The sequence below is a fragment of the Neolamprologus brichardi genome, chromosome 12, assembly GCF_056152115.1.
Source record: "Neolamprologus brichardi isolate AB-2024 chromosome 12, ASM5615211v1, whole genome shotgun sequence".
Taxonomy (NCBI): Eukaryota; Metazoa; Chordata; class Actinopteri; order Cichliformes; family Cichlidae; genus Neolamprologus; species Neolamprologus brichardi.
Window position 1 is genome coordinate 37,008,234 of NC_142115.1, and position 14,992 is coordinate 37,023,225.

Here is a 14,992-nt window from a genome sequence, read left to right on the forward strand (position 1 = left end):
CGTATCACAAAGCATTGCAATAACAAACAAGGCAAAGCAGGTATTAGACAGAACATCACGTCATATTCTATACTGTTCACTGGTTTCACCATACGTAAGCTATTGTGCAGAGGTCTGAGGCAACAACTATAAAACCACATTACATTCAGTTTTTACTCTTCAAAAAAAAAAAGCAACTCGAATCATCCACAGTGCAGGTTACAGGAACATACAAACTCACTATTTTTGCACTGAAATATTGAAAATTGACGATCTAGTAAAATTCCAAACAGCACAAATTCTATTCAAAGCAAAAAATAAGGAACTGCCAGGTAATATTCAGAGTATGTTTGTTTTGAAAGAAGGAAGTTATAATTTAAGGGGTTTTTGTAACTTCAAAACAAAGAAGGTTCGTACTACAAGAAAAAGCTTTTGTGTTTCTGTTCATGGAGTGAAACTGTGGAACAGTCTGAACAGTCAAAGAAAATCATGATGTTATAGTACAGGATATAGTATATTAGAAATCTGTTCACTATTGTATTACAAATTATATCAGTAAGGAAGCTGACTAAATATTGATTGATAATTTATAGGATCAAATAAGTGTGTGCTTCTTCCCTTTCAACGTGTAAATGAATCAGAATGGTAGTAATATTGAAATGTTTAACAATTCAAGATAAATTTTTTCTCTCTCTTATTTTCTTTTCTAAATGTACCTGTATATTGTTTACATGTTTGAAATAAATTAACAATCAATCAATCAATCAATGATTGGTGTAATCAATCAGGTGATCAGCTCAGCTTTCTGTAAACTGACAGCTCTGTGCATCGATGTATCTCAGGGTCAAGAGTAAAACATAATGTTTTACCCAGGTAAAAAGACATTTTAATTCTTTATCTGCTCATTTTGTTAGTATCAGTTCACTGTAAGAGTCACTTTCAAGCAGAAATTCCAAATGACTTTTTAAAACAGTTTTCCAAATCAGTTTTCACACACCTGACCCCGCTAGACCAAATTATTCATCTGTTCTTTAGAAAATGAGGAAATTATCCAGCACTACTGGCTTTAAAAGCCACTGCTTTCTAAATTTTGCTGCGTTTCCTGCTAAAAAAAAAAAAGGTTTTCAATAGGATTAAATACAGTCTATTTAAAAAACACAATAAACTTCAGTTATTAAAGTGTTCTTTAAAGGATAGATCATTAAAAGTGAGAGCAGAATCAACAACATATGGATTTAAAGAAGCTCAAAGAAAAAACAGTAGATATCAATGTGGGGGAAATACTGAACGAACAAAAATATTCTTTAAAAGAAAAAAAACATGTGGTTATTTTTAGTAACTTAATACATTTAAAATGTTATTTTACTCTTAAATTGTCACTTCAAATTACAAAGTTACAAATGAATTCATTTTGTTTTCTGTAAGTATCTGTTATAAATGTGAGCAACTGCTGGAACATTTTATCCCTGAACTTTAGCTCCGTGAGCAGCTAACTGTTAGCTCTGTACGAACTTGGCTAGCTGCTTTCTGGGTGGTTATTACTAATGAACAGACTCACCCGCAGCAAACAGGGTTTAAACGTCCACAGAAATAAATAGTAAGTCCCAAACAGCCAGTGCGGCTGTGTGTGGTCACAAAACGTTTGGCTTGGTGTTAAAAAGCAGTTTTGTTGTCAGCTGCAGCTAGCCGCGCTAACGGGCGCCTAAACTGGGTTACCTGGGCCGCCATGACTCTCTGCCTCTCCGCGATCAGTTTGCATTTGGGACACTGGCAGTCCCTCCAGTTGCAAAAGCGCTTGTGTCCCTTCAGTGGAGACACGTATCCGTGATTTCTACAGCGGGAACACTTGGGCATCCTGGGGGATTTCTTGGCTTTGGACGGGGACATCGGTCCGCTGCAATCCGGTACCTGCTTACTCTGTTTGTCCTGGCTCATGGGTCCTGGCAATAGTGACTAGAAGACGTGTGCACACGGACAGTTCTGCTGCTGCTGAGCCCAAGCAGAGGCTGGCTGATAAGATATGCACTGGTGCCAGGCTGGAGGCTGTAAGGTCACTGTCCTCCACACCCTGCTTTTTGGTTTTTTTACGGAAGGCCTGGGATCCAGTGGGAGGAAACAATGCGGGGGAGAGAGCTGGAAGTACAGAAGCATCATTCTGCAGGCCTCCCGTTTTTCTCTCTCCAGTCACGAGTTAAAAATATTGACTCAAAAACACAATTTAAAATTCAATACAATTCTTCGTATGAGGTGCAGGGACCAGAAAAGTGTCCTCAGGGGCCACCTGATGGCTTTGCAAAGTGAAAAAAGGCATACTCTTTGGACTTTAACTCAGTCTGTGCCAGCTTTGCAGTCTGAAGGAGCAACGCGTGGGCCAAGGTAGCAGAATATGACCATGACTCTGTGTTATAATCTGAAGATTTAACTTAACTACGGTTCATGCCAATTATCCCCCAAATTAAATACAGGAAATTGTTCTGCCTGTCAAATTAAAATAACGATTACTATTAGTGTAATATTCTTTATAGTATCTTCCCACTGAAACATATTTATTGCAGTGTTTTCCCACCTTGGCTGCTGGTGAATTAATTAATTGCTCAGCTTGACTGAGCTGAAACTGAGCTGACCTCCGCACCGTCAGTCAGCCCGGTGGATTTATAGACAGGGAGTGAGGTGAAGCTCAGAGGCAGCCAATTAAAATCCTTACAGCCAAACGGAGGGGGGATAAAACAAAGTTGCCAATTAAAAAGCAGCCCCGAATCACTGAGTCAAAATAAATAGCTGCTACACTTCACTGGCTCAGGTCCTAAAGTAACTGAAAGCAGGGCTGCAACACTGCGTTTAATTGCCTCTAAAGGTTATAATGACAGATTATAATGCAGTGATAAAGTCTGCAGTTTAATGCAGGTAACATCTCCATTAGTCTGAATCCAGTCCAAGCAGGCCTGTAAAACACAGCAGATCAACATGGAAAACGTATGTGCCTATCACCCACCGCTTTATAATAAATATGAATAAATGCTGCCTCTCAGCAGCTCCGAGAGAGACACTTATTTTGAAATGATCATCAGTGTAAAATGAACAGTAGAGCCAATAAAAGCCAACTATGTAATCCAGCCCCCACAATGATTTATGCTTTAAATTGAGTATACGATGCAACAAGAAGTAGGTATGAAGTTGGCTTTGAATACCTGTAGTTAGGTCTCAGACCTTTTTGCAATAGTCTGTGTCCTAATAGAGGTTTGTTTGCATTGATGAAGCAGTGAAATGAAATGATGGCTACGCAAATAACCTTGTCTTTATATATTTAGTTTACCTGGGTGGACACAAAGAGATGTCAAAACCAATTTGTGCTACTGAAAGTGAAAGCATATAAAGAGTTTTTCATTTTCGACACTTTAGTCTCTGAAATGTTTCTGAAGCTTTCCGTGTGTAGTTCAAATGCTGCTTCACTGTTATTATGTATTATATAGATATTTTCCCCCGTTGATACCTTTTAGCTACAACCATGAACTCAGTCTTCAATTTCTTTTGTACTCTCTATGCGCCAGTGTCTTTTTAATTATTTTCTTTTCATTCTTATTTTCTATGCATTTAGTTCTATTTGTGATTGCACAGTAACTGAATTTTAAGGGGAAATGATGACATATTACACAGAATAGAAAGATATATTAGCTCTGCCACATTTAAAAGGCATGAAAGTCTTTTATTCCAGCATGGTATGTATTAAATTGTTATCAAGAAAGTTTAAATTTCAGTCAATTCACAATCACGAATCAGGTTAAAGAAGAAGTCGTCACCGTTTCCGAGAAGTCACTGAAGGCAGCATTGCCTAGCAACGGTGCCGTTTAGTTTCTCGCGCCGGGCACCGGCTATCGACGGAAACTTTTAGCTAACTTTCTGTGAGACACAATGCCCAGAAAGACGGAGAGAAAAAGCAGCGACAAACGAGATGGAAACAAGAAGACACCGAAAAAGGAAAACTCCGAGTTTCCTGCGGAGAAAAGCGGGTCTGGGGACAAAGAGAAGGACCTCTACCTGACACAGATAGCGTATTTAACCGACGAGCTGGAGCGGTGAGCCGTTTAAGTTTACCGTAATGTTTAGAGTGATTGTGTGTACAGTAAAAAGCACTTTGTAATGATATCTTAAGTATGTTTTATTTGCTAACTCGATCTAATGTTGCATTAGCATAATGGAGGCTGAATTTACAAAGCTTCATTGAAATGAACTGATTTTACAAGCTACAGTGAGACGCTTCATGCTTTGGTGCGCTCAGATGATCCCGGGGTTCCTTCATGAGGGGGTTTGAAAAGTGTGTTAATGCAGGTTCACATGAACAAAATACAACAAAACATTTACTACATGCTTCTTTCACATGCCATGTACTAGGATTTACTTATGAAAGCGACTATTTTCATTTGTTTCTATCCAACATATTCACAAGTTTCTTCTCTTTTTAAGTGTCATCACAGCAGAGCATCGTCTCTAACATCCTCCTCTCCTAGTTCTCCGTGGTCTTCCTGTTTTCTTCCTTGCAGCTCCTTCTTTTACATCCTCTGTCCAGTTTATATACCAACCCTCTGCACACGTCCAAACCATAAATCAGTATTTATACTGCATGAGAAAAATGCTAAAGGGAGACACTTGTAAGATTGTTTACCAAACCAGCGTCATTAGTCAGAGAGTTTATCTGGAACAAGAAGCATCCCCGCATTCGCTTGTCTTTGTTGTATCTTCGCTTTGATACAGGGGGGTTGAAATGGCCCAATTTTTACTGGTACTATCTGGCTATTCAACTAAGGACAATAATGTTTTATTTTTCATCCCAAAATACTCCATCTTGGGTGGGAATGGAAGCAAATTCTCTTAAAATGCCATTAAACTTGTACTTATACTCTGCACAGCCAAAACAATTAAAGAAAGAAACAAATAATCCCATAGTCCGAAATATGAAGTTTGGTTTACAATAAAAGACATGATGAATATTAAGAATAATCTCTCTCAGTTTAGTCCTATTTGGGGGAATGCTTTATTTGTACCAGGAAATTTGGACGCAGGGTTCCAGGGTTGGGCAGAAAAAGGTGTTAGGAAAGTGGGTGATCACAATAATGGTCTCATTTGAGGATTTAGTTTCAAAAGTATTTACAGATTAGAAGCTTCATTTCTTCCATGCAAAATCAGTCTTTCAACGTTCCCCAGTTAAGTAAGTTAGAGGAGTTAATGGTGGAGAAAGGTGGTAATAAAGGCTTAATTTCAACATTCTATAACTGGATTGTCTCTGCCTCTCCAGAAACATCAGTTTCTAAGTTAGAAGCTTGGAGGAAAGACCTAAATATTAATATTTCTGAGGAGACATGGAAACCAATTTGCTTAAAATCACAAAACAATCGATTAATAGTAACCTAAAGTTATTACAATACAATTGGATCATGCAAACATATGTAACACCGGTGAAATTGAACAAATATAATAACAGAATTCCAGATACATGTTTTAAATGTGGAGAAGCCCGTGGAACATTTTTCCACTGTATATGGCAGAATTGTCCGTGCATTTTGGCAGGAGGTGATGAACAAAATTAACCAAATTTTGAATACAAAAATTGCTTTAGATGTAGAAATGTTGCTATTACATGTGTATTCTAAAAATCTTAAACTAAGAGCTCATCAAATTGAGTTTATGGATTATTGTACATTACAAGCAAAAATCAGATCCTCCTGTTATTGGTGCTTGGATAAATGCTTTGGCACAGTGTATTGCAATGGAAAGGATAACGTATTTTCTCAAAGACAAGTTAACATATTTTGATGAGATTTGGAAGCCATTTAAAAACTTTATAAAAGAAGTAAACATCGGACAACTCCTGCAGGAGTGTGGATGAGGGGAAAATTGTTTAGTATGTGCTAGCTATTTCTATTGCCTATCTTTTTTCTCTTTCTTTTTTGTTTCCTTCAATATGTATAAATGTCACATATTGTACGAATATATACATATTCTATGTGTTTTTTATTTGATGTAGGTTTGGAAGAGAGCAGGGTGGGAGGTGAGGGGGGGGAGGGTTCCTATTACTGCAGCATATTACTGGGAAAACAAACCTTTGTATGCTGTTGCAAAAAGCAATAAAAATGTATTTTAAAAAAAGAAAAGAAAGTAAATTGTAGTGTGAGACTCATGTTTCTCATACTGCTTCTTGGTGACTTTGAAACTAACCAAGGTTAAAAAAAAATATTTAAAGTATATATATATACATATATATGTCTTGTGTCAGTAATTTTAGGTACTTACTGTCAAAATTTTCTCAAAAGAAAAAAAAATCAAGTGTTGAAGGTGTCTATTTGTTTTTCAAGTATTGGAAACTTGCTTTTTCTAAAAAAAAAAAAAAAAAAAGTTCATTTGGATTTGGTACATGTCACACTGGGAATATTTTTTAGAGTTTTCCAGCTTTAATATCTGTCAAAACATTCACCTGATTTGGCTTGTTTTAAAGATATTTTGTATTTGAGAAGCTGGAAATAAAATATCACTCTCACACCTGCAAAACTGTGGTTTCTACAGGCCTCGAGACCTTCACATATTTATTTGTTTCAGGCGTCCATCAGTCTGAGTTAGCTTGAGGTCACTCAGACAGTGCATGCTCTGCTCGAGCTGTAGAGCTGCTTCAAATCCAGAAAAGGCCAGATCCAGTTTATAAATCGTTGAAGCTGTCATCCTTAACCCCTCAGATATCAGCTGAAATGTGATGACCTTGTGAGACAGAGGAAAGACTTGCTGACTCAGTGCAGCACTCTGGAGCAGGAGAACAAAGACACGATCGCGTACCTGAAGCGTTCCCTGTTGGAGAAGGAGGACGAGGTGGGCGAGCTGTCGCAGCGGCTGCAGAACCAGCTGCAGGCTTCAGATCAGGAAAGAGACGCCCTGCAGCTGCGGCACAGCCGGGAGAGGCAGGAGCTTCAGAACCGCATCGATGAGCTTATCAAAGAAAACACAGCACTTGGTAAAAGTTCAGCTCTTAGCATGTAGCCCAGAGTTTACCACAGGATATCCACATAAACATCAAAGTGATGGTAGGGATTCAATTTTTAAAATAATAAGGATTTTTTTTTTAAATAAAAGAAGAAATTTCTGGATCTTCCTCCCTTTTCAGTTCAGTTCATTTTTATTTCAAACATGTGCTTTCACAATCATTACAAAATATCCCTCCATTCTTTTGTTTGAACGTTTCACGTGTAACTAATTTTAATGGAATCTGGTCTAATGACTGGTATGAGTTCAGTTTATACTGAGACATATTTTCCTCAATAATTAATTATTTGAATAAATAAACCTTTGATTTTATACATTTCAGATGGATTTTACTCCAAAGTATTTGTTCATATTTATGAGGGCGGTGTGTGTCCCTGTCTGTGTAGCATTGATAAAGCACTGTGGGGGAATCTTAATGATTACATTATTTGGAATCTTGTGATATTTTGATGATAAATTAAACATGTCTTTGCATTTCAGGAGAATCTACATTTTCCATTTAACTTTCTGAAGCCTGTTCTTAAACATTAGTTTAATCTTGTATCACACCATGAAGTATCTGCCTCAAGAATTTACTTATTTGATTTTATTTCCAGCTGCTAATCAGTATTCAGACTTATTTTTTATTTGCAGATGTTAAATGTGGGAACTCAAATGTTTTCCTTCCAATTAAAGCTGTTTTGTTTTGTCTCAAATATAGAAATTAATAATACTTAAAAAAAAAAGGTTTTACTTTTGGAAAGGCTGAAAAGAACTGACAGTGATTTGCTGGAAGAGGCCTCGATCAGCCTCTCCCTGCCAAAGATGTTAAAAGGAGCTCAGCTTTATAGTATTCCTATATTTATAGTATTCCTTGAAAATCCAGCCCAGATTTCTTTTGGATGCAAGTGTTTCCAGCAGGAACCATTAAACTTTCAGTAGGTTTATTTCAGCAAAGACTGGCTTCAGGGAATGATTTAAACTCTCCTCTTCTCTCCTCCAGCAGAGAGGTTTGCAAGCCTGGAGGCGTTTCAGGGGCAAAAGGAGGAGATGATGTCCAGCTTAGAGTCTCTGGAGAAGCAGCTGGCGAGTCAGAAGGAAGAGCACAAAGATGACATTCACAGCCTGGAGATGAAAGCACTGCTGGAAAAGAGGAGGTGGAATCCACTTTAGTACATAAAAATCACAGCACAGACTCTTTCCATTACCCGGGTCGAGTCCACTCGTAGAAAGTAGTTTAAGTTCAGACTGTAAACAAATCCGTGTCAGCGCAGCAACTCGCAGCTTGTCTTCAGGACGACATGTTAATCCTGCCTCTGTAGCACTAATGTTTTTTCCTTTATGTGATCCTCGTCCCACCAAGGGTCGTGTTCCTTTGGAAAACAGTGAAAAGCTTTCTCTCACCCCAACCAATCACAGCAGATGGCCCCGCCCCTCCCTGAGCCTGGTTCTGCTGGAGGTTTCTTCCTGTTAAAAGGGAGTTTTTCCTTCCCACTGTCGCCAAAGTGCTGCTCAAAGCGCTCAAAGCGCCTTGAGGCGACTTTTGTTGTGATTTGGCGCTATATAAATAAAACTGAATTGAATTAAATATCTGGCTATATATGAGAACACTCACCTTATCTACTGCACAGCAAATACACAAATATCGTCAGTGTCTCCTCACAAGGCTGCATACCTGAATTATCCACCTAAAATACCCTCTGACTTTACCTCCTTTGTCTTGTGTCCTGCCAAAGATTGGAGAGGGAGATGGCGTCTCACGCTGCAGCCATGGCAGCAGAGGTGCAGCTCCTGGTGGACCAGAAAGTCCCGGAGACGACCAGGCTGGCGCTGCAGGAGAACGCGGAGGTGAAAGCTCGCGTGGGGCAGCTGTCGGAGCAGGTGCAGAGCCTGATGGAGGAGAATGCCGCCCTGCGGGGCTGCAAGAGTCAGCTCAGCATGGATGTGGAAAACCTGGAAGAAATGCTCAGAGAGACGTCACGCACCAGCTGCGTCCGTAAGAAGGTGAGAGAAGGAATTCTAAATGTCTTTAAGTTTAACTTAATATTTTAAATGCAGTGTAACCACAGTTATGCTTCACTGTCCACTCAGATTACAGTGGCTTCAAATAATCCACGTTTATTTAGTTAAATCAAGGTTACTGAAAAGTGGACCAGCACTAGACAGTGTGCTCCCACTGCCAGTCCCTTTCATCGTGTTTAACGCCAACGTCTTCTTAAGGTGAAAAACAAGGGATTCACTCTAAATCCATATCCAACTCTCTCCATCAGGTGGTGGAGCAGCTCACAGAGAAGTGCCAGCAGCTGCAGGCGGAGCAGAAGGACTGCAGGCAGCGTCTCGAGCAGCTTCAGACCGAACACGCAGGAGCCCTCGGCAAGATGGAGGCGCTGAGGTCAAAGTTCACTCTGCCGTCCGTACAGATGAGTCACGTCTCACTCAGGTTCACGTTCACGTTAATGAAAGCAAAGCAGCAGGTGCAATTATTACACATACGGGCTCTTATTCTCATTTGTGGTACGTTTATATTAAGCAATAACTCCACAGTGAGATTCATCAATAATAAGTAATCAAATAAATCAATAACAGAGATCCTAAAGAGACAGACAGGAAACATAAAAGCACTGAATCGTGTTACTGGTAGCAGCTGATGGCTGGATCATGATGACGAGGCCTCCCTGAACGAGACAAGAAAACACCCACAGTAGTTTATAGTTTATTCCTTTTTTACTTATGATTGCTGGAAAGTTCATGTATTAATATTTCAAAATAGAAAAATATTTGTGCACTCAATTTTGTTTTACTTCAACACAAAGACATAAACTAGTATTTTACATTAGTGCTGTCTGAGCTGAGTTCCTGCGCTTGCAGCAGAAATACAGAAATTTGTATTCAGAATGAAAATGAACCCGGGCCGTGCAGAGGTTAGAAGGGGCGGGGCTCAAAGTTAAAAAGGGAAGTGTTCAGCCTGGAAAAACAACAACACACTCATCAAGAAACTAGCCTATGTTTTACCTGATGGGTACAATGTTGCTGCTGACAGTGCTGGAGGGCGGGGCTATGTGGATCTGAGACCGTAGACTGTAAAAAGCCCATTGGAGAGAATGTAGCTGATTAAACAGGTGAGATTATAATAAAATGCAAAGATTGGTGACAGTGCTTGGAAGCATAAGGCAAAACACACACACACACACTCTGTGTAAATATACTAAATATAAGCCCTCCATAAAGGGAGGGAAAGCCCTGTAAAAATAAATATGTTCTATAAAACGCTGACAGACCCACAGACCCACGACAGCCTGACCCAGTTAGTTAGCAGCTACTACTTGTGCAGTTAATAAAAGGACAGGTGATGGTTGTCACGCTGTTACACACACAGCACGCTCGTTTGTTTCAATTCGTCAGTTGCCACAACACAACTGACCAACGTGTACACAACAAGCTAATACTCCTGCGTGCTGTGGAGCTCGTTCCTGACTCGTGACCAGCGCGCTCTGCTGTCAAGGGCGATCATTGGTTAATGGTCATCATGTGACTGAAGCAAGCCAGAGCCTGTTATTTAGAAACACTGTGATTAATAGTTAAATGTTACTGTGAGGGGCACAGGCAGGACTCCACACACACACTAAAAAATGCCTCTAGAAAAGAGCACTTGTGGCTCCCATCAAGCAGGTACTCAGACAGGTGCCTGATATGAACATTAAATGCTCATTACTCACTGCTCTGCTCTGCTCTGCTCTGCTACTTTTCTTATCAGCAAGGTCGCATTCTTCTCAGGCAGACGCAGATCTCTGCACAATGAAGCCTTGTTCATCACTGCAGACAAAGGCGGCGACGTTTGCTGCGGTCCCAGCTGCTGTCATCAGTGACTCGGAGTGCTCGCCTCCTTTTTTTCCACCTCAGTTGCTCCTCTGTGTTTCCAAGCCAAGAGCTCGAAAAATCCCTCTTTCACACATGCAGAGAAGAGACGCTGCAAGATAAGAGCAGCCTTGACCTGACGTGTTAACCACGGCCACACAAAACAGTATCTGTGAAATATCGTACATTTAACTCCATAAATTATTATTTGTACATAGAAACACAACAGGAAACGTGTTGATTCAAAATGAATAATTCTTTACATGCAAAACTAGAGTTTTAGTTTAAAGGCTCAGATTCAGGCAGAAAACAGGAAGTTGTGCATCAGTTTGGAGGCTTGACTGCAAGTACTCACTGATATTGTTCATTATTTATTATTATTAGTTAAACATGTCAGGGTGAGCCTGTTGTCATTTCTGCCATATATGCACTGTTCAGGACAAACCTGCTTGAAAGAGGCAACCAATCAGGAGAAAGGTGGCTTAAATGCAGAGGATGAAGTGAAGAAGAGTAAGGATTGTTTTGAAGTTGAAAAATAAATTATATGGAGTAGAAAGTGATCTTTTCCTTAAAGGGGAGAAATTGTTTCACTTTGAGGAAAAGCTGAAGAGTCTCCTGTGATCTCACCCTGAGTCAGCACACCTGAATCACATGATTAGGTCATTACCAGCCTCTGGAGAACTTCAGGACAGGGTTGCTGTGTCCCAATTCAGGCTCTGCACGCTTGAAGTACGCGCACTACGCGCACTACGCGCACTACGCGCACTACGCGCACTACGCGCACTACGTACGGTGCGTACTATAAGTGCGGAAGTGAGAGGCTTGTGAAGTGGAACGGTATATGCTTCGTCGCGCTGTTCAGGTTGCCTAGCAACCATGATACTAACCGCGAGACACGTTACATACAGCTTTGTGTGACAGAAATGAAGGAGAAAATTGTTTTGTTGGTCAATCATTTTTGTCATGACATCACTTTGATTAGTTGAGTATCTGAGGCTGAGACCACAGGACTGTAAAACATGATTCAAGGGCTTCATTTCTGTACTGAACAGTTATTTAAGATTAGCTAGTAAATAATAATTAGTTAATGTTGTTCATGAGACTAAAGTCATCTCACTATGGTAATGTGAATATAATATGGCCAATATTATAGTATTGTCAGATTATTATGATATATATATATATATATATATATATATATATATATATATATATCACTGACTTTCAGCTTGTTGTGGATATATGACTGACTTTAATTATCCATAAAATCATCAGATTCTCTGTAAGTTTAAGGTCGACTATATGTATATTTAGAAGTAGAGGCTTTAAAACCAAGTTAATGCTGAAAGTACAAACATCACTAATGTCACATAACTTTGCCGACATGTGGCCAACAGCAATGTTTTAATGTTCTTCATTATTAAACATTCGCACATGAATAAGTGACGTCATATTCAGTACTTACTTTTGACAGTTCACTTTTCGGCCGCTCCCTTCTGCCGTATTTTGCGGCAAAATTATCCACACCCACCGCCGCGCTATGAATTGTGGGATATATGGGACCACGAAGCGTGCACCGGACCACGCTTGATATTTGGGGAAATCGACGGCGCATTTGGAGTATGCATTTCAAGTACACTTCGAATTGGGACAGCCGTCGTCGCGTGGCGGTGACGTAACCGCACTTAAAATGCGTACTTCAAGCGTGCAGACCCTGAAATGGGACACAGCGGTTGAGGAGGTCATTTAGCCATTTAGATCAGCTGTGTTGGATCAAGGACACGTCTAAAACACATTCCCACTCCTGCTCTGAACTATGATGGCAGGTAACTCAGGGTGGCATAACGTTTGCTCAGGGGGCATCCGGATTTGAACCGGAGACCTCTTGATCTGCAGTCAAATGCTCTACCACTGAGCTATACCCCCCTCTGCTTGTGCTTTCAGGCAGAATCAGGCCTCTCTGTCTGAACAGTGCAGTAAAAACAGAGCTCAGGTCAGTCAGCTGGAGGCGGAGCTTCAACAGGAGAGGAGGAGGAGGAGCCGGATGAAGAACATCATTCAGGAAGCTGCTGTTGCTCTCAGACAAGCACTGATGGTAAGATGACAGCACTGACTCGTGTGCAGATGACAGGTGTCGTACTTCCTGACCCGACTGCTCGATTTTAGAAAAGTGAGCTTCAGTGAAACCGACATCATTTCAAAGTAAAAGTCTGAAACCTTCAGCTAACACAGAACACACGAGGTATTCGCCTCATTAACGTTTATGTTTCAGAATACAGACATGAAAAAAGGAGATTTATGACAAGGTGGAATTTATCTGTAAAACACAAAGTTGTTGCAAGCAAACTGAATTCATTTTATTTCTGTGTCAATGACGATGGTTCAATGCTCCAGAGAATAAGGTGAGGTCTTTACCTCAGCCAATCAGACTGTTTCAGTCTTGTTTTCACCTGCAGGAGGAACACATGCAGCAGGACTCAGAGGTGGACCAGTGGAAGCAGCTGATGCAGAGGATGCTGGTGCTTTTAAGCAGAGACGGATTTGCCAGCTCCGCTGCTGACAGCGGCAAAGTGAACGAGCTGCAGACGCCTGACTCTGCAGCAGCCCGGTAATAAAATCAGTGCTCGCTAAGATGGTCAGCAAATACCCGACAGATCGACGACTGACAGAAATCCTGCATCTTTATCGTCTGTGTAGAACAAGAAGTCTGGATCCAGATTGGAGTTTCCAGTTCCAGCTGGCCCGCTACAGGCCGGGAGATCTGGGTTTTGTGCCTCGCCCCGCGCTGAAACACAAAAACGTGCTCCCCAGGATGGAAGCTGGCTCCAGCAGGTTTGTGAGGACCTCAGAGCTCAGCTTCAGGGTCTGCAGGGGGATGTCTGATCACAGCTACAGCTGCGTTTATTATATGATATAGCTGTTTACAACTAACATTTAAACTCTCCATTCCTTCATCAGTTTAGATATCAGGTAGACAACATCCTCCTATTTAAGTAGTTCAGTTCATAGACTGTATGTTAAAGAGGGACAGAGCCTCAGTGTTTGTGTCGTAGCCTTCGCTGTGTTAAAGCAATGAGAGGTTGTTGTGCTGACTTATCTTCTCCCCACAGCAAACTGCATCCATAAACTGTAGAACAAACAAACACGTAATCTGAGTATCACACTGATAAATATTAAAGAAAAGCAGATTGTTCCAAATGGCACAACCATGGAGGCGTAGCAGGGCGACTGGACACATGTGTCAGCATCCACCTGTCAGTGAAGCCTCAGCAGCATCAAAGTAAACTAGTTATTAAAAACATGTTTTTAAAAGTTGAGACTGGCTCAGTGATGGAGAGAGGTGGCCACTAAAGCAGTTTGACATTGCTGCTCTGGAGGTTTCTCTTTTTTAGCTTTAAGTGTATTATGTCACCTGACTTTCTTCTTCTTCGTCTTTTTTTATATCCAGGAAACTGTCAAGTCTGAAGGCGGACAGCTCTGTGAAGCTCACCGATTCAGCTGTGACCTCCAAACAGACCAAACTCAAGTGACAGTAACAAAACTCATCTCCTAAAAACTGTAAAAGTCGATTATGTTGCAGTTCAGTCTGACATCTGTGACTCCTGTGAGCCTGTTACAGTAAAGGTGACGCCTCTGTAACAAACTCTAATAATGTTCCTGCTGTTTCTGGCTGTGTGATGAAAACAGCTTGTCTGTTGTTGTGCAGTGAAACAGGAAACGTTAGAAATGTTGTTTATCACAGTCTTCATAATTCTGCTTGGCTGTTGTTACAGAATGCTGAAAATTCCTTTACTGAGTGAAGATCAGCACTTTGGGTTCTGGGAAGCTGCAGCACACACTCCTCATTTCATAGATTTGTATATTGAGACAATAGATGAAAGTACCAACGATCATCTCTACAGCAGAGAGACTGAAGGGCACACTGAGCCCCCCACAGGGGGCATCTGGAATTGAACCAGAGACCTCTTGATCTGCAGTCAAATGCTCTGCCACTGAGCTACACCCCCATGTGGTGGAATTTAATCATCAGCTGCACAACATGTGACACAAAATCTGAATTAAAAAAAATAAAGTGGCAGAATCAGGTTGTAGATATCAGCCAGAGTCAGAATATGAATATATATATATATATATATATATATATATATATATATAT

The 14,992-nt window shown here is 40.6% G+C and overlaps 2 protein-coding genes and 2 non-coding genes across 5 annotated transcripts in view; 1 reads left to right on the forward strand and 3 right to left on the reverse strand.

The window, feature by feature from the left end:
* Positions 1–2,054, reverse strand: part of dmrt1 (doublesex and mab-3 related transcription factor 1) — a 36,048-nt gene extending 33,994 nt beyond the window's left edge. The window contains exon 1 of one of the 2 annotated variants that reach the window (XM_006797731.2): positions 1,696–2,054. In XM_006797731.2, the coding sequence (XP_006797794.2) occupies positions 1,696–1,914 (219 nt within the window). In that variant the 5' untranslated portion in view covers positions 1,915–2,054. The remainder of the gene's footprint in view (positions 1–1,695) is intronic. The other variant, XM_006797730.3, reaches the window with a different exon arrangement.
* Positions 2,055–3,816: 1,762 nt separating this feature from the next.
* LOC102799895 (cilia- and flagella-associated protein 157-like) lies at positions 3,817–14,866 on the forward strand. The gene is made up of 9 exons (XM_087849512.1): positions 3,817–4,052; positions 6,702–6,973; positions 7,985–8,138; positions 8,718–8,985; positions 9,252–9,421; positions 12,781–12,931; positions 13,293–13,444; positions 13,534–13,668; positions 14,285–14,866. The coding sequence occupies exons 1-9, from the start codon at positions 3,889–3,891 to the stop codon at positions 14,364–14,366; spliced, it is 1,548 nt and encodes a 515-aa protein (XP_087705638.1). The 5' UTR covers positions 3,817–3,888; the 3' UTR covers positions 14,367–14,866.
* Positions 12,691–12,762, reverse strand: trnac-gca (transfer RNA cysteine (anticodon GCA)). Its single transcript has one exon. It is a non-coding gene; the product is annotated as a tRNA-Cys (tRNA).
* On the reverse strand, positions 14,772–14,843 carry trnac-gca (transfer RNA cysteine (anticodon GCA)). The gene has a single exon. It is a non-coding gene; the product is annotated as a tRNA-Cys (tRNA).
* Positions 14,867–14,992: the final 126 nt, after the last annotated feature.